Source organism: Saccopteryx leptura, chromosome 2 (assembly GCF_036850995.1).
Source record: "Saccopteryx leptura isolate mSacLep1 chromosome 2, mSacLep1_pri_phased_curated, whole genome shotgun sequence".
Taxonomy (NCBI): domain Eukaryota; kingdom Metazoa; phylum Chordata; class Mammalia; order Chiroptera; family Emballonuridae; genus Saccopteryx; species Saccopteryx leptura.
This window is the reverse complement of record NC_089504.1, coordinates 75,797,799-75,822,644: the sequence shown is the minus strand read 5'-3', so window position 1 is coordinate 75,822,644 and position 24,846 is coordinate 75,797,799. Positions and strand designations below refer to the sequence as shown.

At 35.6% G+C, this 24,846-nt stretch overlaps 2 protein-coding genes across 6 annotated transcripts in view; one reads left to right on the top strand and one right to left on the bottom strand.

Annotated features, from left to right (window-relative positions):
* PSIP1 (PC4 and SRSF1 interacting protein 1) overlaps positions 1-13,120 on the top strand; it is a 37,651-nt gene extending 24,531 nt beyond the window's left edge. For 2 of the 5 annotated variants that reach the window (XM_066368201.1, XM_066368202.1), the window contains exons 7-16: positions 1,917-2,013; positions 2,970-3,045; positions 5,136-5,367; positions 6,273-6,391; positions 8,958-9,013; positions 9,794-9,864; positions 10,094-10,195; positions 10,310-10,523; positions 11,722-11,827; positions 12,939-13,120. In XM_066368201.1, the coding sequence (XP_066224298.1) occupies positions 1,917-2,013; positions 2,970-3,045; positions 5,136-5,367; positions 6,273-6,391; positions 8,958-9,013; positions 9,794-9,864; positions 10,094-10,195; positions 10,310-10,523; positions 11,722-11,827; positions 12,939-12,999 (1,134 nt within the window). In that variant the 3' untranslated portion in view covers positions 13,000-13,120. Of the gene's footprint in view, positions 1-1,916; positions 2,014-2,969; positions 3,046-5,135; positions 5,368-6,272; positions 6,392-7,627; positions 8,286-8,957; positions 9,014-9,793; positions 9,865-10,093; positions 10,196-10,309; positions 10,524-11,721; positions 11,828-12,938 lie in introns of those variants that run through there. The other 3 variants (XM_066368204.1, XM_066368205.1, XM_066368206.1) reach the window with 3 other exon arrangements.
* A 3,919-nt stretch (positions 13,121-17,039) lies between these two features.
* Positions 17,040-24,846, bottom strand: part of SNAPC3 (small nuclear RNA activating complex polypeptide 3) — a 54,580-nt gene continuing 46,773 nt past the window's right edge. The window contains exons 7-9 of the mRNA XM_066368207.1: positions 22,928-23,092; positions 19,792-19,899; positions 17,040-17,680 (exon numbers count right to left, since the gene is read on the bottom strand). Of these exons, the coding sequence (XP_066224304.1) occupies positions 17,533-17,680; positions 19,792-19,899; positions 22,928-23,092 (421 nt within the window). The 3' untranslated portion in view covers positions 17,040-17,532. The remainder of the gene's footprint in view (positions 17,681-19,791; positions 19,900-22,927; positions 23,093-24,846) is intronic.

The following is a 24,846-nucleotide window of genomic DNA, read 5'->3' as shown; positions in this document are numbered from 1 at the left end:
GTCCATGGTAGAGCTCGTTTTTTGCTTAGGATTAGTGTTCATGTATTTTTACTTACTGTATTAGTTATTGTTGAACTTGTTACCTCTTATTGGCATCTCCTAAAAAGATCCATTCTACCTGCAATTCTTATGTGATGTCTTGATTTATTTGCAAAAGAAAAAAAGTGTTAAGAGGTTTAAAAGTTCATCAGTAAGAACTGAATTTCAGAGAACTTTTGCCCTGTTAATGCCTCAGTAGAAAAAGAGCTGTCTCATAGTCTTGAGTTCTCAATCTTTCATATCTGGGAGCTTGGTAAAAGCATAGCTGCCTGACTCGCTATCCCAGAGTTTCTGAATAACAACAATTGGGATGGGGTAGGTGCTTTATAAATTCTTAAACAACCTGAGCTTATGTTTAGGAATAGTTTACTTGAGAACAATTCAAGGGGCATCTTAGATCAGTTTATTGGTTTTTAATGTTTTGAATATGCATTATTCTATTCCAACTATGTATAAAAGCAAAAATGATGTTTAAAAAACCTACTAAAAGGAAATGGATAAAATCTAAGAAGTAGGATGCTGAGTCAGATTTGCATGTTTTTTTTGTGTTTTTTTTTACAGAGACAGAGTCAGAGAGAGGGACAGATAGGGACAGACAGGCAGGAACAAAAAGAGATGAGAAGCATCAATCATCAGTTTTTTTGTTGTGACACCTTAGTTGTTCATTGACTGCCTTCTCATATGTGCCTTGACCTTGGGCCTTCAGCGGACTGAGTAACCCCTTACTCAAGCCAGCGACCTTGGGTCCAAGCTGGGGAGCTTTGCTCAAACCAGATGAGCTCATGCTCAAACTGGCGACCTCGAGGTCTTGAACCTGGGTCCTCTGCATCCCAGTTCGACACTCTATCCACTGCGCTACCACCCGGACAGGCAGATTTGTATATTCTTTATTGCCGGTATTCATGCATAAAGATACTCTTTCAGTAAGGTGTTACCAGTTTATTGATCATCAGTAATCAATAAAAGACTGATACATGACATCCTTACCAGTCAGTATCAGGCATTATCTCATAAATGTTTGTAAATCAAGATATTTTCATTAATGAGATTGGATTGTGCTTGTTTTTCCTTTATTGCCTATATTTTTGTTGATCTAGTTAATGCTGAATTTTAAATAATTGGGGGTGGAGTAGTAGCTCATAATGGCCTTCCTGTCCTCTTCACTGTTTCTTTCCTCCCTTTTATATTACGATCAAGATTGTGCTTCTTTTCTAATTAGTGGTTCCTAACCGTTGTTCTACTCTAGTAACTTGAATCAGCTAACCTGATTCTCATTTGGGGGTATTGTCTCCAGGGGGCATTATGGTTTGCAAAGGGTTAATGAGATTTCTTCTTTTCATGAGGGTTGTAAATCCCTCTTTATGGAAAATAAGAATAACAAATCTTAGTTAAAAAATAAGAGTATACATAATAACAAAGTTAAAAAATAAATATCAGCAACTTAATTTCTTAAATTTTCTAATATTAGAATCTTAACTTGGGTTCTATATTACAAGTACACAATATAAAGTGTTAGCATTTTTAGATATTTAAAGTGCATTTATAAGCAATGCATGGGTTGTTACAGTGTAATTAATTACATTATACTTTGGTCATTATTTTACATTGAGAATATTACTTTTATTTTTCCAAATGACTTTTTTAAGGTTGAGACTATCTAAAAAGTGAAGTTTATATTTGTTACTTGGAATTGTTCACCAGAATTATAAGTTAATTTGAGGATCTCACTTATCAGTCAACTGCTGAAAAAGAAAAGATCATACAGAAATTATGCTTATTCTTGAATTTGTTATCTTAGAATGCCATATTTTGGCCATTGACTAAAACTTGGAATGCCTATTACTTGCTAAATAAGTTAATTAAATTTTGTGATTCAGGCAGAAAAGCAAGTAGAAACCGAGGAGGCAGGAGTAGTGACAACAGCAACAGCATCTGCTAATCTAAAAGTGAGTCCTAAAAGAGGACGACCTGCAGGTAGGATTATTTATGTTTAAAACTCTGACTTACAGTTAATACTACACAACATTTAAGTGTTGCAGCTCAGATAACTTTGGAATAGTAGGGTAGGCAGCTGGTTATGTACAATAGACAAATTTTAAAGGCAATAAACTTAGTTTCTTCTCTGTGTAATGAAGTATTTAAATTCGAAATAACTGCTTGGGACTTTTCATTTTCTGTTTTATCTCTATTATATTTTTCCACTAATATAGTGGCAAATAAGGTGGTGAGGTTTAAATTGTTTATTTTATCTAGCACACACTTTCTAAACGGAGTTATGAAAGCAAGAGAAAACAGCCTTTGAGAATTATGTTTAGAACCTTTACAATATGCAGCTATCATCAGCATTGAATACTGATAAAAATTTTCATAAATGTGGATGTATATATACATAATATTGTAATATGTATATGAATATTGAGTAAGTGCTTTTGTGATACTAACAAACAACAAAGGATGTCTTTTAAGTCTTCCCAGCCATACTAAGGACAATTGAAAATTATAGTACTTTAATTTACCTCTTTAAATTTTCTGCTGTTGCTCATTTGAACAACTTGGGGGTATATTTAAAACTTAAAAGTAATAGTATCAATAAGTAACATTCTTAATACAGGGTTGGGCAAAAGTAGGTTTACAGTGGTTATGGTTCTGATTATTATAAGAGCTTGATTAACTCAAAAGAATGTCACAGTGGCACAGTGCCCTTAGTTAGGTACAATCTCAGAAGTGCTTCAATCACTGTCCTTCCTTATTTACACATTCTTGTAGTCTACTTGCTTCACTCAAGCACACTCAGCAGAGTCAGAGTTCTTTATAGTTATCGGTAAGCCTGCTTTTACCCACTCCTGTATATCATTTGTAATCTTTATAAGATTTGCATCTTGCAGGGAGAGCTGGTAGTTAACAGATTTCTTTCCCCCTGTGTATGTTAGCTACAGAAGTCAAGATTCCTAAACCAAGAGGCAGACCCAAAATGGTAAAACAGACCTGTCCTTCAGAGACTGACCTGTGAGTTCATTTTTAATGTATATCAAGTTATGCAATAAATTAGACATTTGATTTTAAGCATAAATCTCTGCATTTTTACCAGTTTTATTTTACAGGATATTGTTCTTCTGTTTTCCTGGAAATTATGGGGAAAACTGTTCTAGTTTTTTATTACATAAAAATTGATATAAAGCTAGATGATTCAGGGTAAAATCTATAATAGGGAATTTGGACAAAATAGTACGTGAAAGAAAATTTTAGACAAAGCATTCTTGAAGCAGTTTCCACAATTTTTTTTAGGTCCTCCAGAATAACTTTCTTAAAAAATAATGCTAAAATTATTTTTGTAATGTAAATAAATTTTTAAACTGTTTTGGAACAGTAACTACTTTGTTATGAACAAAATAATCAGATTTCTCCTCATGTTGGCTTTTCTGAATAGAAACTTGACAGAAGCAGTGTATATTTAGACAAAGAGGACAAAACTTTTCGTAGCTATTGTGTGTGGGGTTTTTTTTGACAGAGAGAGGTACAGATAGACAGGAAGGGAGAGAGATGAAAAGCATCAATTCTTCGTTGCAGCACCTTAGTTCATTACCTGCGTTCATATGTGCCTTGAGGGGGGCGCTACAGCAGAGCGCCAGTGACCTCAGGGTTTTGAACCTGGGTCCTATGCATCCCAGTCTGACGCTCTATCACTGCACCACCACCTGGTCAAGCTGTAGCTATTATGTTTCAAGATTTTGTAGAAAATGCTCAAGTGATTAATACATCAATTAAGAACAGATTTACAATGTTTTGAATCAAACACTTTTAAAGAAAATTTTAGTTATAGAACACTGGAGGGTTATTAATTCCAACCAAAATATATTTAAAGTGTTTTAGTGCCAAGCTGTTAAAGTATTCTCAAAAACAGTGGCACAATAAACTGCTGTAGTGAAATTAAGTTAGGTACATATGCAATTGAGGGTTTTTTGGGGGTTCTTTTTTGGTTTTAATACATACCAAATCTCATTCATCCCGACCTTTAAATGTCTTATGTAATCATGGCACCAGGCACAGAGTGTAGGGCAGTGGTGGTCAACCTGGTCCCTACCGCCCACTAGTGGGCGTTCCAGCTCTCATGGTGGGTGGTAGTGGAGCAACCAAAGTACAAATAAAAAGATAGATTTAACTATAGTAAGTTGTTTTATAAAGATTTATTCTGCCAAACAGCGAAAATCTGACATAAAGTACTTGGTAAGTAATTATTATTATATGCTTTAACTTGCTGTAACTCTGCTTGATAAATTTTATAAAGTAAAGTTACTTCCCTACTTTATAAATCACCATTACTGTGGAATCAGTGGGTAGTTAGAAAATTTTACTACTAACAGAGATATAAAAATGGGCAGTAGGTATAAAATGGTTGACTACCCCTGGTCTAGGTCTAGGGTTTCATGATCAACATAAAGCCTTGCTGAGACTTAGGAACTATCTGCTCCCCACTCCCCTTTAAACACCCCTGTAGATCTGTGATAGGGAATCACAAACAAATACTCCCATTTGGAGATTATGCTTAATTGGCTATATTTGTAATTTATATGTGTAAGTTGGGAGCTTTTTACTTTGCAAAGACGATTTCTTTTAATTCTGAAATGACTACATTGGATCATAGTTACTTCTGCAATTGTATTTTTCCCAGTATGTCTACTTTTTAAACATAATTTCATAAAAATATGTAGACTACTATAAAATCCAAAGGTTCAGGGATCTCACCCACTGTTGTTTCCCCAGAGTCAGGAAAATAGTAACTTGGCCAGTAAGTTACTTGATATATCTTTTCCAGTGAATGAGTCAAAATGATTAAAGAGGTGAGAATAACTTTTCTGTTACCCCAATGCCGCTATAATATTTGTATCTCCTAATTTATATTAAAAGGATGTTCTTTTCCTTTTGTGATTGGATTATACTTTCCATTATATATTTTATTTGGAACACTGAAAAAAATTTTAAATAAATTATAGCTTATTTTCTAAAATACTAATTTTGTTGACTGGGAGAATGTGGTTGAATGATAGTATTAATAATAAATACAAGTTCATTTTCCATTGTTGCATTCTCTAACATAGGGTAACTGAAGAAGACAAAAGTAAGAAAAAGGCCCAAGAGGAAAAACAACCTAAAAAGCAGCTTAAAAAGGATGAAGAGGGCCAGAAGGAAGAAGAGAAGCCAAGAAAAGAGCCAGACAAAAAAGAAGGCAAGAAAGAAGTTGAATCAAAAAGGAAAAATTTAGCTAAAACAACAGGGATTACATCAACCTCTGATTCTGAAGAGGAAGGAGATGATCAAGAAGGTGAAAAGGTAGAACGTTTATCAAAAAGTTGTTTTATTTTTAGTTTAATATGGAGTTCTTATTAAACTTTGAGTAACTTAGAGAAAGTCTATAAATATGATTAAAAGTTAAATTTCTTTACCTTTCTGAATAAATTTGAATTAGCTACGTTAAAAAGCATACTTTAAACTTTAGTTAATTATACATTCTAAATTTATTGTACCTTTACAAAATCATGATGTGGATATTAGACATTACAGATTTTTTAAAAATTTACTGGGGTGGCACTGATGAATAGAATCAATACTTTTTGAACATACATTTCTATGATACATGATCTGTTTGTAGTAACACCACCTATGTAGAAGAGCTGGGGAAATAGAGATTACCGAATGCCAAATGGGCTGTGGCCAATGAAAATAGATGTAAAGGAGGTACATTTACATACAGATTTTTTATTATTTGCCCTAGTGATATTCTTACCATTCCAGGCCCACTCTCTACCTTTTTTCAGTGGTTCTTTATTTGGATGTCATAGTTGTTCAGGGATTCCATTTAAGCTATGCATCCTTTTCTCTCTCTCTCTCTCTCTCTCTCTCTCTCTCTCTCTCTCTCTCTCTCTGTGTGTGTGTATCCTTATAGATCTGTAGACCCAGGTCCCAGGTTGTATAGATCATTTATTTTTATATGATTACTTACTTTAGAAGCCAAAAATTTAAATTGGATAGGTTGAATGGTATAGTTGTCAGTAAATAGGTATTGAAGTTAAAAATCATAGTACAGAAGCAAATACCCTTACATAATCCTTCATTTTATGTAAAGGACATCACTTTTATAGCAGTGCAGAAAAACAGATTTTAATTTCTGGAATCATCAAGGGAAAAAATTTAGCAACAAGTATAATTCTGAGATTAAATAAATCCTTTCTACTCAGAAGAGAAAAGGTGGAAGAAACTTTCAGGCTGCTCATAGAAGGAATATGCTTAAGGGTCAACACGAAAAAGAAGCAGCAGACAGGAAGCGCAAGCAAGAGGAGCAAATGGAAACTGAGCAGTAAGTATTTTTTATTCTAAATTTTGATTTCTTTTTAAAGCTAGCATGGCATTTTTAAACAACAGAATCTCATTTTCCAGACCTTAAGCCTTTTAAAGTTACTTTTCCCATATGATAAGAACCATCCTTCAGTATATGACCATAATCATGTTTTAGGCCTCATTCTTTTGAATAAGAGGATGAAATTCACTGAGGGTAATCACCCTGTGAATTATTTTTAATTTAAACTCAGAAGTGCAGATAAGATTTAACTGTTAGTGGCTTTGTAGAAAATGTCTTCATCCTCTACTGTTTGTTTGTATAGTATTTTAAAAAGAGTAGTATGAAATACGCTTATTTGTCATAAAATCTGCAGGCTTTCCTCAAAAGACCAGCAAAAATCACAAAAGCACAGTTGGAAACCCAAAAGCCTGTACCAATAGACCTAAAGGCCAACAGGGTTTGCATTAGATGTGTACAATATAAATCAAGTTCAAGCTGATTTCTCTTTAAGTTTTCATACTTGAAGACAGTATATACTTAACATGGTGAATTTCGTTTCCCTTTTATTCTATGAAATAATTTTATTGGAAGGAAAATAGCAATGGCAGGCTTCATATGCTACATTTGTTTTCCTAGTTATCTTTAGACTATCACTTCTGAGTTCCTTTTCTAAAAGAAGTTACTTCACGCAGCATCATCTTGCATTATTCTGACTGAACTTGTTTTAGTGAGGTGCTTTTGAAAACATAGGCTCTCGGTCACTAAGACAGATAAGCAGTGAAATTCTTTAGAGCATTCTTAAATAATTCTGTACTTTTTCTTTAATAAATTTGTGAGCTGAAAAGTCTTTCTTTACAAGTCTAGTATTTTACTATGCTTTCTTAGTTTGGACTATATATAAGCAATTTCAGCTGCACTAGGAGTAATAAAAACTGGTTTAAAGCTCAGAAATGTTACTCCATTTCTTTTAGACTTTGACCATTTCTGTGAATATATTTTTTTCTTCCTGTCCTTTTCAGTTTTCACTAAATAGTTGTTGCATTTTTATTTTTAACTTTATTGTGCTCTCCAAATTAAGATACAAAATTAGCCATTGCTTAGTAAAAATCTAGCCCAATCCTTCTTTAGTAATCCACAGTTATCTTTATGTATTTCAGTTTCTTTTTGAATGTCCTCCGAATGTAACTTTCTCAAATTCTAATATTTGTGTTTTCTTTCCTTCTCCTGTTATTACAAAACTTTGTACTTGGACAGTTTTGCTCTGTAAAGCATTTCAGATGCAGCTTGTGTGAAATGCATTATGCAAAATAAAGTTTATTGTATTGTATTCCCAGCCAAACAACATGTAATCTACAGTAATAAAAAATATATCTCATTTTGGGCTCAAAGCATTAATCCAGTTACTGAAAAGAAAATACAAGTGGAACAAACAAGAGATGAAGATCTTGAGACAGACTCATTGGACTGAATTTCCCCCTCCCCCCCTTTGATGGAAGAATGTTCCAGATTCTAAATTGAGGACTTCATTAATGGCATTATTACTGTGTTATGATTGTTAAATTTCCTGTAAGGTACACACTACATACTAAGGTCGGCACAAGTTTTTTTCCAAGCTTAAAATGAAGCTTTGTGTATGAAAATTAGAATAAGATGAGAAGATGGTGGTTGTACATTATTTCATTTAGAAAATATAAAAATTAATTTTGTTTTGCAGTTAGGTGTTAAACTGGAATAGTTATTATACCCCAGAGAATGGAGCAGTTGTGCCCTTCCTTTGACATTCCTTTGTTGTCTAATTCTTTAGAATCTTAATTGTTTTTTTAATCCTGAGAGATTAAACGTAGCCTTGTTAAGAAAACAAAAATGAAACTGTAACCAAAATTTTAAAATAAAGTTTTTAAAAAAAAAACTACCCTGATTTTTAGATATTTTGTTCTTGTCTATTTGAATTGGTTTATAATAAGGCTCAAACTCCAAGCCAAGGTACTAGAAATTAATAACTCATTTTTAAATGGTTATGTATAGTAACATGGTACCTTTTCATTTGTGAAATGGAATGTAAATGTATCATTTAAGTTTGATATATTGGCAGAGATTTTTTTATAAAATAGCATTATCTTTAAATAGCCTTCTTAATGTTGAACTTTGAATCCCTCAAGCTATCTACCCCTTGGAGATGTGGGAACAATTATATCAGTATTTTATGACTTGTTACTTTTTAAAGTAAGTGTGATGTAGAATTTATGAAATCCAGACATTCTCTTCTCACTAAGGCCTGTTTGTCCACTCACCCTTATCTTGGTCTTGTACACCATTTCTTGCTGGGAAAAAAATTCATCATGGTGACTGTGATACCAATGAAAAACTAGATTGTTAGATTATTTCAGCATGTTTTTACAAGTTACATTAACTAATGCTATGGCACTGCAGAGGCCTCAGAATTATAGTCAGTTACTTGTGATCTAGGCTATTGACTTACTATTTCAAAGAAAAAGATTTTAACTTTTACATAAGGGATTGTGAGCATGTGGTAATCAGTCAGAAAGTTCCAATGTTTTCAAATATCTGTGTTAACATTTGATAGGCAGAATAAAGATGAAGGAAAGAAGCCAGAAGTTAAGAAAGTGGAGAAGAAGCGAGGTTAGTTATTTCACCTTCTTTAATTTTTAAAAAGATTTTTTATTGATTTGAGAGAGAGAGATTTGTTGTGCCACTCATCCATGTGCATTCATTGGTTGATTCCTGTATGTGCACTGAATGGGGATCAAACTCACAACCTTGGTGTATTGGACAACACTCTTGAGATACCAGGCCAAGGCTGTTTCCCTTTCTAACACGTATAAAGTTATACATAGGAAGGAAGTTATACACACAATTTTTTAGTGTAGGTTTTGAAATATGTAATTTTATGTTCTTAAATCCTACAAGTAAACTTATTTCAAATATCTAATGGATTCTATATATAGTACACATTGTATTGTAATTAAAATCAGGTGAACTTGCTAAGGAGTCATGTTTATTATTTTAATGCTTATTATCTGGTTAAGTTAAATGTTTAGAACATTGGCAAAAGCAAAGTGTTTTCCCATTTTTGTCAAATCTGGTTTTCAGTTAGAGATTCTATGTTTTTCGTTAACTGTTTAAGGTGAAGCAAGTGTTTAAAGACTAGAATAGGAGTCTGTTGGGTGCACACTCCTTATTTTAGAGACATGAAGCTAGATGACTTTTTCTCCTTATATAATGAATGTTGCTTTCCTAAACCAAATACAAAGAATGGCAGATAACTTCTTAGTGATGTAGGCAGATAGTACTAACAACATTTTTAAAAATTCACCAAATCTTTCCATTATACTTTGCTTATCTTATACAGAAATACTGGTTTTGGAAAAACTATTTACTATTTCACATTTTAATTTATAGAAACATCAATGGATTCTCGACTTCAAAGGATACATGCTGAAATTAAAAATTCACTCAAAATTGATAATCTTGTAAGTGTTTAATATCATTTAAAAATAGTTATTTTCTAGTTTCATATTTTCTCACATGATTTTATTTCTACTTTCATATTTTCTCACATGATTTTATAAGTATAAATTTAAGATAAAAGGGATTAATGCTGGTCATTTCGTACTGCCTTGTTATTTAATTTTTTTATCTTTAGAAATAGATTATAAAGGTTGTGCTGATTAACAGTTATGAAATTACTGTTTTGTGAAGGATGTGAACAGATGTATTGAGGCCTTGGATGAACTAGCTTCACTTCAGGTCACAATGCAACAAGCTCAGAAACACACAGAGATGATTACAACACTGAAAAAAGTAAGTGACCTTCAGTCATGCAGATTTTTAAAATTTCCTCAAAACCACTTCATTAAGTAACATTTTAAAAAATCAATCAGGAAAAAATCATGAGTACATATTTTGTTTTCTCAGATACGGCGATTCAAAGTGAGTCAGATTATTATGGAAAAGTCTACAATGTTGTATAACAAATTTAAGAACATGTTTTTGGTTGGTGAAGGAGACTCAGTAATCACACAAGTGCTGAATAAATCTCTTGCTGAACAAAGACAGCATGAGGAAGCAAATAAAACCAAAGATCAAGGGAAGAAAGGGCCAAACAAAAAGCTAGAAAAGGAACAAACAGGTATGTGGTAATAAATTCCTTGTTTGGACTTTAAAAAAAATGGCTTTGATGTGTCTCAATACCTTATATTGAATTACAAAAAGTAGCAGAATGTAGTAACGTACTCAACCTTAGCTTCTGTTTTGACTATTATAGTTGACTCTTGAACAATGTGGGGGTTAGGGATGCAGACCTTTTTCTGCGATCAACTCCACATAATTTTGACTCCCACCAAAACTTAACTACTAATAGCCTGCTGTTGACTGGATGCCTTACTGTTAACAGTCAACTAACACATTTTGCATATGTATTATATACTATATTCTTATACTACAGTAAGCCAGAGAAAAGAAAATGTTACTAAAAAATGTAAAATATATTTACAGTATTTATTGAATTACTGCAGTTCAAACCCATGTAGTTCAAAGGTCAGCACTACTAGTAGTAGTTATTCTCATTTAAATAAGGTAAATTTCTCACCTACTGAAAGGTAGAAAGAAATGAACTTTTATGTCCCCCGTCAGCGGGCTTCCGCAGTTAACCGTAAATGACCATTGCTGTCTTATACACCCATCAAGTTTTTCTATGACACCCCTGAAGATGACTTCAAAGCAAATTCAAGATATGCCATTAGAACCATAAATATTTTAGGATGTTAATCTGTGATGGATTCTCAAAACAGAATTAGTACCACTATCAGTTCCCCCAATTCTGTTATTAAATGTTGTAGCAGTAGCTGTTTAATGTAGAAACTAACATTCAAAAAAGAGTTGTACTTTTTATTAGGAAATGTTTTATAGTTGTGCTTAGAAATGTTAAGATTTATAGGGAAGCCCTCATTGTTTACTTAGTAACAAAATCATGTTAATTAGGAAATAGTATTTTTTGTTCTAAAATACCAAAAATGATATATATGAAATTTTACTGATTCATTGTTTTTATTCCTGAGAAACAGAATGAGTCATAATGCTCCAGAGTTGTACACTCGTTCCTGATAACAGTAACAAATGAAATAATCAGATTAATGATCTACTTCCTATACCCATAAATATATGTAGCAACCCTGTTTATTGTATGCCTCAGCTACTCTAAAAATTACAACTAAAATATATTAAGTATTAGAAACTTCAGGGTCTCTTATTTTTTTATTTTCATCTTTAGTGGACATTCTTAAGGTGTTAGAAGTTCTAATAGTCTTTTCATTGGAATCCTTCTAAAGGTTCAAAGACTCTAAATGGAGGATCTGATGCTCAAGAGAGTCATCAGCTGCAACATAATGGAGATAGCACTGAAGAAAGCAAAGATGAGGCCAGCAGTAAGAAAAAGTGAGGACTTGTTTTAATGGGTCGTAATGTGTGTTTAATTTTAAATCATATTGTTGTTCCAAGGTTATTTGTATAAGGAATTATATTTTGATCACTCAGTTCCTGAATTTAGGAAATGATATGCAAATCAAAAATGCAAAGTCATAAAAAGAACTTTTATTTACAATTATTTTGCCACTGTATTCATGGGGACAGAGCTAGCTAGCAGGAATCCATTTTAAAAAATAATTACTCTTCTTTGGGCTGATTTCACTGATGCATCTTTAATAATGACTTATGTTCACAGTTTCTTGATTGTGACAGGATAATAAAAATTAGATCTAGAATCTCAGGCTTTTTTTTTTTTTTTTACAGAGACAGAGAGAGAGGGACAGGGACAGACAGACAGGAACAGAGAGAGATGAGAAGCATCAATCATCAGTTTTTTGTTGTGATACCTTAGTTGTTCATTGATTGCTTTCTCATGTGCCTTCACAGTGGGGCTAAAGCAGACCAAGTAACCCCTTATTCGAGCCAGCAACCTTGGGTCCAAGCTGGCGAGCTTTGCTCAAACCAGCCCGTGCTCAAGCTGGCGACCTCGGGGTCTCGAACCTGGGTCCTCCGCATCCCAGTCCGATGCTCTGTCCACTGCGCCACCGCCTGGTCAGGCTCTCAGGCTATTTTTTATTATGATATCCACTCTAGTTATGGAACCAAAATTATCCAAGTCTTGGTTTATTGCACTCTATTATTAGGACTTGGAATCAACCATCCTTTCTAATTCTGAAATTCAGGGATATTGTCTGTGTGTGTATCATCTCTTTTCTTTATTAAGTTTTATAATGCTTGTATCACAGGTCTAACATTTTCATGTTCTTTATAAAGAGAATTCATTTTAAAGGCGGAAATGATGGGAAGGCCCGGGCCATGATGCTTCCCTGAGTTTTATTGTGCTTTGAGCTTATTTTGGGGGAATGGATAGAATATGGTAGAATAAAAGTTTCAACCAAAAATAATAACCAAATCTTTGGTCATTTAAAAAACATAACGCAGATTTATTTTTTTTTTTCTCCTGAGGAAAATACTCCCTTAACCCCATTGTCACACCTTTTTTCCCTCCACTTTTTTTTAGGCCATCTAGTGACGAGAGAGAGGCCGAAATATCTCTGAAGGATTCTACGCTAGATAACTAGGTTGACATGCCTGGACTATAAAGAACATTTGAGAAGTTTGTAATGGTTTCCATTTGAAACAGACTGCTGAAAGTTTTAAATTTTTATAAGCATAGGTTTTGATGTTTAAAACTTGTTTTAAGGGGGGAAAAATCCCTTTGTTTAAAAGTAATTAAACATTGCTTAATTGTGCAGTATTAACAGCTACAGTATACAGTAAATGTGAGGGAACTCCATTTAGGAAATATTGAACTGCTTTTCCAGACATTGGTTGTAGCATATTTTCAATTAGTGTGTGTATGTTAATGTGTAATTGATAGTAGAAAAAGTTACATTTTTAAAACTGCTACTTGTATAAAACCTTTACTGTTTTCCCAAATACTGTGGGTTTTGTGCATAGTTTTTACAAATCTTGGATTTTACCAGACTGTCTTTTCACTGTGGTTTTTGTAGAAGTTACTTCTATATAATTACTCCCTTCTTCTATCTAAAATTAATCTCAGTCTACATTGTGCTACATTATCCTGCTGCTTTGTTACAATGTGTGGTCTATATGCCTTTTTATATGACAACCAGATAACCAACTGACATTGACCTGACAATTCTACAAGGTACCAGATTCATGTTAACTTGAGAAGGCAATTTAATTTTGTGGCTGGGAATTCAGTCACATGACTTCCTGCAGAGAGCAGAAAATGGGTGTCTATAAGAATAAATCTGGCTCGAGGTTCAGCAGTCTAAAATCCTTTACAGGCACTAATAACTGAAAGTGAAAACTAAATGATGAAAGTTTATTTTTGAGACATTTCTGAATTTTTAAAAGCACACTCATAAAGAATGTCACTAAGTATTTTTTTAATTGGAGAATAATCCATGATGCTTATGCAGTAAATAAACATAAAATACTATATTAGAAAACTAACCTATTTGGAAACATGGCTACATCAGAAGGGAATTTTTATTTCTGTATCATACATGTGACAGGACTGCAAAAAGTGGAAACATTAGTTGCTCTGAGACAGTAGACAAAGTATCACACTTGCATGTGGCATACATTGTATGTTTTTGACCTCTCATAATTTATTTTCATCCACAGATGAAAAGTTGATTTATTTCAATAATTGGAATTTTAATTATGAGAGGTCTTAAAATGGAACATAGGACCCTGTGTTTTGAGGGAACTCTTGGTATTAACATCTGTTTGGTCCTTAGTACAATTAAAATCTGGATTAATCTAGTTAAGCCATAGGTGTTAACATGTAAACTTGTTTTGATTAAAGAATTTTTCTATCAAACTGTACTAGTAAAGTATTTCTTTCACTATTTACAAAACTGTTGGAATTCTGGAGTTGCTACCCAGGGAGTGATTTCTTAATTTTGTCATAGAGATTGTGTTTGGACAGACAGGGAAATTAAAAAGTTCAAAATGATAAAAAGGAAATGTTATTTTTGGTTCACTCTCCCTTTTTTTCCGAGGCCCTACAGAGCTACATAGCTTACCAAAGATCAGAATGTTCAACTTCCCTTGCTATATCACCAGTTCTGACTTACATGTTTAAAGTTGCCTTCTCTAGCTTAACCTTCATTTCAAGAAATTTTCTTTGTTGACAATTCACAAAATCTCAGAACTATTAAGAAAAAGTCAAACAAATATCAAGAATTTTCAGGAGCATTGGCTCAATTTAAGTTGAGTATTTGGTCAAAACCTCTACAAACGGACATTTCTCTTAAAGAGATACTTTAAATAAGAGCTAGACCCCAATCCACATTTTTTATATGTATAAACAACATCTATTTTCATTGCTACTTTTCTTTTTCACTGCTACTTTTTAACCATTGGATAACCCTTTTTTAAAAAGTTACGCATGACTCAGCAGAATCAATTGTTGAAGGTTTTCTCGGCTGTTCTGGAGAAACTTAAGCAGTATTCAGAGAATCTGAGTCAGACAACAGCTTGACTGGAGAATTTTAAGCCTTACATTTGCTATGTCAGGTGATTTCATTTAGTAGGATAGTAAACTGATGGTAGTGTATCCACACACTTACCTGGTTGAAGATGGCAGGTCAAGATGAGATGATGGCCTATACAAGAGCAAAGGCTTTTACAGGGCTCTGAAGGCTTCACTAACAACTTATTTTGTCCCACTGGCCAAAGATGATCTATTGGAAACAGCAAACCCATAATTAAACCTCAAGAAAAGAACCTGCTATATAGGCAGAAATGTGTTTAAATTTCACCTGTGAATGTTCTAACCTTAGAGATGACAAAGACATAGTGATCTGATTGGGAGAAGGGTTAAATTACTCTTAAAAGGTACGGAAGCCTGAAAAAGATGTTTAAGAAAATTGGCATTGCTATTCTACAGTTATTTTGTGGATGACTATATCCACTAATATATCTAACTCATTTCTAAATACAGACGATGTTGACTGATTCAAGTTCATGACATTTTCATATTTGCTTTTTCTTCATTATATAACATATGTAACTTAGGTCATGTTGTGTTTAACATTGAAATTTGCAGCTATTTAAAGTTGGGAGACCTGTGTAACTGATATACAATACATTGGTAAATTTGGGAAGTAACCTGGTTAGGTTAGCCTTTTAGATTTTACCAGGAAATGATAATAGATACCTGAGCCTTTGTAATGCTGGTGAAAAAATTAATCTAAAGAACCAGCAGGATAATCTTCTAAATAAATGATAAAACAAGAATTTCAGTAGTAGTGTTTCAACTGACAATCTTCTTTATCCACTAAAATAAATTCATAGGCACCACACATGGATTAATGCCTCTGTTATAATTCACTTTCTGGAATTTTTGTTTTGAGAATATGAAATAATGAGAATGAATAAAATTGGCCCTGGCCGGTTGGCTAAATGGTTGAGTGTCAGCTCAGCATGTGGATGTACCAGGTTCAATTCCCAATCAGGGTACACAAGAGAAGCGGCCATCTGCTTCTCTATCCCTCCTGTTTCTCTCTCTCTCTCTCTCTCCCCTCTTTTGCTCTTCCCCTCCCACAGTCATGGCTCAAGCAAGGGTGGGCACTGAGGATGGTGACTCCATTGCATTGCTTCAGGTGCTAAAATAGGTCTTGTTGCCAAGTAAAAGAGCAGCAATCCAGACCGGCAGAGCATCGCATGGTAGGAGGCTTTCTTGGTGGATCCTGGTTGGGGCGCATGTGGGAGTCTGTTTCTGCCTCTCCGTCTCTCACTTGATAAATAAAAGAATGAAAGTAAAAATTTAGGCAATAACATAAACCATGTTGGGACCTCTTAGTTTATTTACAGTGCTGCTCTGGTGTACTGACTGAATCAGTGACTAAGAACATCGCTAGACATACCAGAAACAGGTGCTTGTGGTCTTCACACCATTCAACTTAATTGGACATGTTGCATTAAGTCCATAAAACATTTAATGTCAACCTTTTAAGCACACAGGCTTATAAGTATCATCAGTTTATATGGTAAATGTCTGTTCTTACCCATCCAGGGAGTATGGAATTCAGTTGAATCTATAAATATAACCTAGAAGAAAGTGAAATTTCAAATGACAAATTTAATTATCCACCCTAAAAAGGTTTCCATAAACTATTTCAAAATAGCTACAATTTTCCCTGATCTAGATCTTGGAATTTATAGTTGCCCTTTGGCCCAGAATGAGAAAAGAGAAAAAATAGAATTGTCATAGTAAGTGGCCAAAAGAAAAAAGCTGACCCAGAAGAACTCTTGTGTTTTTACATACAGAATACGGGTATTATTGCCCAAGAATAAGTGAGTAAAGCTAATCCATAGGATCTTGATTTTCCATGTCCTAGTCATCATAATGCATGAACTCTTTTCTCTAATCATAAAATTATTAAACTGTACATTTAAAGTGCTTAGCAGTTGTGATTCACGGAAAGTTGTCAAGACGAAGCTTCAATTTAAATGCTACTGTTGTAAAGCTATGAGTATGTGCTCAAGATCTTTTTATATTCATTATTTGTGTAGTCTCATTAAAATGTTAACCATACCAAACATTCCAAGAGTCCATTATCAAATTAAACTACACAATAGCTATTAATATTGTATTTATTAAATAACCTATTTTTATTCTCCCTCATTTTTATTAGATATTTGAAAAATCTTTACCTTGGAAACCACATGGTATATATACAATATATTCAGTTCTTTAAAGAATTTTCAAAATACTTCCCACCACTTGATGTGTCATTAATTGAGATTGGTGGTGGTTAGCAAAAAGCAGTAAGGATACAATAACCAGGCAAGTCACAGACTGGGAGGAAATCAGAACACATATATCTGACAAAGGATTTGTATTCAGAATATATAAAGCACTCCTACAACTCAGGAAGATAAAACAGACTTAAAAATGGGCACACTGAATAAAAACTATACTTTAAATAAATACTAAAATATATCTAAGAATTTAAATACAGTCAAGTTACTTTGTAAGGAAATCTGTAATTTGAACTTTTGAGGGAGGAGTAACTTTAGCTGAGAGTTTCAGGCTGATCCTGTTCCTAGAAAGTGTACACTTTTTGTTGGTATTAATTAAAGGTTCCAGGATCAACATAAGGATAAGCAAGAAATTCCCCCAGTTTGTTGCCTTCTGAATCATAGTGGAGCATTCGGAAGCAAACATCACAAAAGAAACATGGATCGTCTGGTGCAAAACTGTCATTGTTCGTCACCCATCTGTGGTAAAAAAAAACAAACACCAAAATACCATTACTATCAACTTTCTCATGTGTAAGTTATGTAATAAAATATAAATATAACATTCCTACTATTGCTTTCTAATCCATAAGCAAAATTCTTCACAGGAGTTTTCTGTACATATGTACACTATCGATATGCAACAGGGAAAAGGGCAACTAACAAGCACTGCTGTTTCTCTGAAAGACTGCTTAACGGTAAGTTGAGAAGAATACAAATCTATAATTGAAAGTATTACACAGACCACACCATGACATACCTATTTGAAAATGGTCAATATGAACATAATCATTTCCTTTTTATAGGCCATCTTGAAAAACAAGTAAGATGCTGTAGATACGATACACTTTTGCTTAATTTATCTTTCTGATAAAGTAATACTGGTTAATTTGCAAACTTCAGCTGTTTTACTTAGAATTCAGGAAAAAATGTTAATGGGAAATATGGGTAAGATTATTCAAATGAAATTTTAATTTTTTTTATAGATTTTACTGATTGATTATATAAGGGGGAGCGAGAAGTATCAACTTATAGTTGCTTCACTTTTTTGGGGGTATTTTTCTGAAGCTGGAAACGGGAAGAGATAATCAGACAGACTCCCGCATGCGCCCGACCGGGATCCACCCAGCACGCCCACCAGGGGCAACGCTCTGCCCACCAGGGGGCGATGCTCTGCCCCTCCGGGGCGTCACTCTGCTGAGACCAGAGCCACTCTAGCGCCTGGGGCAGAGGCCAAGGAGCCATCCCCAGCGCCCGGGCCATCTTTGCTCCAATGGAGCCTTGGCTGCGGGAGGGGAAGAGAGAGACAGAGAGGAAGGGGGGGGGTGGAGAAGCAAATGGGCGCTTCTCCTATGTGCCCTGGCCGGGAATCGAACCCGGTTCCCCCGCACGCCAGGCCGACGCTCTACCGCTGAACCAACCAGCCAGGGCCAGTTGCTTCACTTTAGTTGTTCACTGCTTGCTTATGTGACTTGACCAGGCAAGCCCAGGGTTTTGAACCAGCAACCTCAGCATTCCAGATTGGTGCCCTATCCACAATTCCACCACAAGCCAGGCTGAAATTTTTTTTTACTGGAGATGTTACTAGTCACAGATGAAAATGCTATTTTTCAGTTTATCTGAATTGTGAATCTCATCAAATGTTTATTTAATATTCTCTGATTTCCATTTTAATAACACTGATTCATGTTTTCCTATTCATCATTTGGAAAAGCACATTCTTGAGGGGAACCGAAAACAGGTTGATACTAAATTCTTCCCTTTTCCTCTGAATGGTTTTGGACTGATCCACAGTTAAAGAAACAATCTAAACATGCAGAATCACATAAATCAGAAATTTTATAAAGCCCTATTTTGACCTCATTACATATCAGATGCTGTGCTGCTATTCCACTGAGGAGAAACTATAAATGAAGCTGACTTTGTAAACTGCAGAGAGGTGGCAGAAAAACATGGTTTCCTGATGACACTGAGCATTGCATCAACCAAATTACATATCAGATGCTGTGCTGCTATTCCACTGAGGAGAAACTATAAATGAAGCTGACTTTGTAAACTGCAGAGAGGTGGCAGAAAAACATGGTTTCCTGATGACACTGAGCATTGCATCAACCAAACTAGCCTGACCTACACCTGGACTAGCACTATACATGATAATCATTTACAGTACTTACTGTTTAAAAATGCAGTTATAACCTACTAAACTCATCTGTAGGACTTCTCTACTAAATAAAAACACCCTTTATATTATTACACCCCCAAGTATAAGTCCTGAGATTCAAAACAGAAAACTGAAATACCGCCTGACCTGTGGTCGCGCAGTGGATAAAGCATTGACCTGGAATGACGAGGTTGTTGGTTCAAAACCCTGGGCTTGCCCGGTCAAGGCACATATGGGAGTTGAAGCTTCCTGCTCCTCCCCCCTTCTCTCTCTCTCTCTCTCTCTCTCTCTCTCTCTCTATCTCTCTCTCCTCTAAAATGAATAAATAAATAAAAATAATTAAAAAAAAAAAAAAAAACAAATACCAAAAATCACTATTGAAAACCAATACTTCTCAAAAAAAAAAAAAAAGAGATGGAGAATCACTTACCTGGCTGTGTACATTTTACAAACAAAACATTTTCTGGTCCATAACCAATGCTTCTTGGTAAGAAGAGGATAAAGTGTCCTATCCAAGCAGTCATCACGATGCACAAGCCTTTTGTATGTAACAAAATAAGATTAAAATCCAAATTTTTGTGACATATAAAGAATCAAATATAGCTGTACCTCAACATTAACAATATAGCAGATACAATTTTCAATTTTTTGCTCACAAAAGTTACATATATACTGACTTGTACACCACGTTTAACCAAGTTGTGTTCTTCAAAACACTTTCTCCAAGAGAGCATTCTGGATCAAACAATGCTTTTTATGAAACTTCCCAAATCCCTCCATGGTAATGTGCACTGTGACTTTCTGAGAGGGAGATGCTGTGTGTACAGTATTTCTTGAATGTACTCCAGAAAATCTTTCTTTTACTCACAGAACATAGTTTGAGCAACTAAATTGACTTATTTAAGAATTTCATCAACTATTCTACTTAGATTACCTGGTTATGTGTTAAAACATGGCTCTTGTACTGTCCCTTTTATTAAAATACAAGTCTGCCTGACTTGTGGAGGTGCACTGGATAAAGCATCGACCTGGAATGCTGAGGTCTCGGGTTTGAAACTGGGCTTGCCTGGTCAAGGCACATATGGGAGTTTCTGTTTCCTGTTCCTCCCCCCCCTTCTCTCTCTCTCGCCTCATAAAATAAAATAAAAAATCTGATATCTGGTATAATGTGAATCGGTAAGACTTTAGTTTTAGGTGTCAAAATTAAGAAACTGAGTGAAAATTAACCTACTTTATGCTACTAATCAGCTGAGCAAGTCCCTGAACCATGCTACACCTCAGATTCTTCGTCTAAAAAGTGAAAGGACTGCTCAAGAGGATTCTAAAAGTCCTTGGACAATTTTAAGAAATGGTAGCAATATATCAATTTCACCATCGGGAACTAATAAACTTTTAACAGTTTACTAATTATTAAACTATGGAATGGCACTAATTAAATCCACTGGTAATAGAAAAATGACTTTTAGTCTAAATTATGTTTCAAATTTCCTCAAGTTTAAGGAATGACACCATGTGCAGCAATATGCCTGCACTAGGAGAAATTGTAAGGAATGTAAAAGCAGCAGAATAACTTATATAAAATTTGAAGAATACATTATTCAAGAAATAAACACAAAACTTTGAAAATCATATAAATCTATGACGTTTATGAGCTCTCCTGGCTCCGGCTTCAAAAGTTCTTCCCAAGGGGCAACTGTTTTATACCTTCTCTCTCTCTCTTTTTTTTTTTTTGTATTTTTCTGAAGCTGGAAACGGGGAGAGACAGTCAGACAGACTCCCGCATGCGCCCAACCGGGATCCACTTGGCACGCCCACCAGGGGCGACACTCTGCCCACCAGGGGACGATGCTCTGCTCCTCTGGGGGGTCACTCTGTTTCGACCAGAGCCACTTTAGCGCCTGGGGCAGAGGCCAAGGAGCCATCCCCAAAGATGGCCCGGGCCATCTTTGCTCCAATGGAGCCTCGCTGCGGGGAGGGGAAGAGAGAGACAGAGAGGAAGGAGAGGGGGAGGGGTGGACAAGCAGATGGACCCTTCTGTGTGCCCTGGCCAGGAATCGAACCCGGGACTTCTGCACGCCAGGCTGACACTCTACCACTGAGCCAACCGGCCAGGGTATACCTTCTCTTTTTAAATTTAGTTTTATTCATTGGTTTAGAGAGAAAGGAAGATCGGAGAGGGTATGAAAGGGAAGGAAGGAGAAACATCGATTTGTTTTTCCACTTATTATGCATTCACTAGTTGACTGCTGTATGGGCCCTGACCGAGGATCGAACCCGTAACCTTGGAAGTATCGGGATGATGCTCTAACCAACTGAACTACCCGGCCAGAGCTTGACTTATATTCTTAACTGTTTCTTTTTAATTTAGCTCTTCAACATCTCTCTACAAAACTACTCTAACTGTGGGTAAATAGAAAGTCAATGTTTAAATCTTGATGAATCAGTACTACTGCCACCCAAGTAAGCTACATAATAAGACTACAGGTTCCTTTTATTGTTTAATAGTTTTCTACTGTAGCTACTAATTCCCTCATGCTTGCATTTGGTAAGCTGTCCATGTACCCATCACTAATTCAGTTCCCTATTTTCTGACAGAACGGTAAATATACGCTCTATACAGAATGCACCAACAGGAGGTCTAACAGCTCTGGGCACCCTTCCCAAGCCCTCCATCCTGCTCCAGTCTCTGGAGTAAGCTGTTCTCCAGCTCTGCTAGACAGCCATCATTCTGGGATTTCCCTTTCGCTTCATTTTGGGAGTTCCCTTTATGTCTTATCTATTCTGTTTTCAGTGAGAGGTAAAGTTCTGGAGACTGAGATCCCAAAAACATGGAAGCAAGGACTTTCTGAAGTATCAATTCCTATTACTGGTATAATAAATACACAGTGTATCAGTGCTCCACAAAAATACTTAAAATGATCTCTCAGAAGGAATCCAACTGGACATAGAACAGGGCTTATTCCTATATACTGTCTTTCACAAACTGAGATTTCCCAATAAAGAAATGAAAAGCTTTATTATGAGGAAGAAAGAAGATACCACTATATAAAATTTATAACTAATTTTAAAATCTCATTTTAAACAATTTTAGTCCTTCCCACTTTAAAACTTTATGAAAGCATTTAAGACTTCACATTTGTCATATATTAGAATCAGTTTTCTCTTCCCCCAGTTCCCTTTTATCTCCTTCAGATTTTGGCAAAAGAAAACCGAGAAACAGCTGCCAACCTGCAGAGGACTGATATGGTACACAAAGCAGATGGCTACCTCCCTAGTAACAGCTGTCCAATATCCAAAGGGAGATACTTGTAAAAGTATTTACAGGTTTTTAACCTTCTAATAAAACAGTAAAGCATTTCTTATTATATATTTCCCCCCCCAAAAAAAGAATAGAGAACACAAAATCGGTCATTGCATGGAAAGTCCTTATTTTTGCTGTTTCCAAGCCATGCTGCACTGATATTACTTTTATTTCTTACTAAAAAAACACAAAAACCTGTGCTTTTATACTGTAAAAGAGAAAAATACACCAGAACAAATAAAATGTTCTGACTACTGCCACTTACCTTATGTCAGTAACAACGATAACATGCTCACAGTCTCCCTGATGACAGTATAAGTAGGGAAAACCCAGTTTCACATGTAAGTCATTGAAGGTGAAATCTTCCATTTTAGCAGTCTGGAACTTTGCATAGCCTCTATCATGGGACTCTGACCACTCAATGATAGTTCTGGGGGGGGGGGGAGGCGAGAATATATCATTGCTCCACAAAAAAATAAAAATGACAGAAAACGGTTTGTGACTGCAGTACTTCCCAAAACCTGGCTCACCCAATGAACTGGACAGTTGCCATCTTGATTGAGATGGCAATCATCAGAGCAGCAGTTATCAAAGTGTGGTTCCTGAAACCCCATGGGAGTTCACGAGGTCAAAATCATCTTTACAATAATCCTAAAATGTTTATTTGCTGCCCTTTTAATTCTTACTCTCTCATAAATGACCATTTTTCTGCAGGCTACAGGACAGGTTATCACTTCACACTAAATAGAAAGTGTGTAACAATGACACTCTTCTCAATATTTTGTCCTGAAAACATTATTTTTCACAAAAATGTTACATTAATGTTAATGTTTAATGCGACTGTTTAAATTGGTCAATATTTAAAATATTTGTTAGTATGAATTGTAATATAGTATTGATATAATCCACAAAAACAAAAAGCTCTTGAAATCCTCAATTATTTACAATATAAAGAAATGCTAAGGCCACTAAGATTGAGAACTGCTACATTAGATTATAAATACAACTGGCTATTATGAGAATATTTATATAAATACTCATAAAAAATATAAATATATATCTACTCTAGTTGCTAGGAAACTGGTGGTCTAACTCAGTGGTCCCCAACCTTTTTTGGGCCACTGACCGGTTTTGTGTCAGAAAATATTTTCATGGACCAGCCTTTAGGGTGGGACGTGACCCGAGACAAGCATCAAGAGTGAGTCTTAGACGGATGTAACAGAGGGAATCTGGTCATTTTTTAAAAATAAAACATCGTTCAGACTTAAATATAAATAAAACGGAAATAATGTAAGTTATTCTTTCTCTGCAGACCGGTACCAAATGGCCTACAGACTGGTACCGGTCCGTGGCCCGGGAGTTGGGGACCACTGGTCTAACTGACATGATAATTAGACCTAGATTTCATGTTAATCATATATATCACCACAGGCTAACAACTGTATACACTTAATAAGCAGAAAAATAGTAAAAGGTTAGTTTACAACTATCACCTAATACGAATAACAGACATTAATAAAGTGTTTAAGAGGCATTTAGTTTCTTAGATATATCTAAGGCTCAAACAAGATTATAATTTCTAAACTAGTAGACATTAAAAAAAAAAAAAAATCTGAGGCCCTGGCCGGTTGGCTCAGTGGTAGAGCGTCGGCCTGGCGTGCAGGAGTCCCAAGTTCGATTCCTGGCCAGGGCACACAGGAGAAGCGCCCATCTGCTTCTCCACCCCTCCCCCTCTCCTTCCTCTCTGTCTCTCTCTTCCCCTCCCGCAGCCGAGGCTCCATTAGAGCAAAGTTGGCCCGGGCGATGAGGAGGGCTCTATGGCCTCTGCCTCAGGCACTAGAATGACTCTGGTTGCAACAGAGTGATGCCCCAGATGGGCAGAGCATTGCCCCCTGGTGGGCATGCGGGGTGGATCCTTGGCCTCTGCCCCAGGCGCTAGAGTGGCTCTGGTCGCAACAGAGCAATGCCCCGGATGGGCAGAGCATCGCCCCCTGGTGGGCAGAGCGTCGCCCCTGGGGGGCGTGCTGGGTGGATCCCGGTCGGGCGCATGCGGGAGTCTGTCTGACTGCCTCCCTGCTTCCAACTTCAGAAAAAATACAAAAAAAAAAAAAAAAAATCTGGACAGCTGGCAAAGATCCTGAAATGGCTGACATCTGTTTTTGGTAGAAAAATTTTCTTCATGAA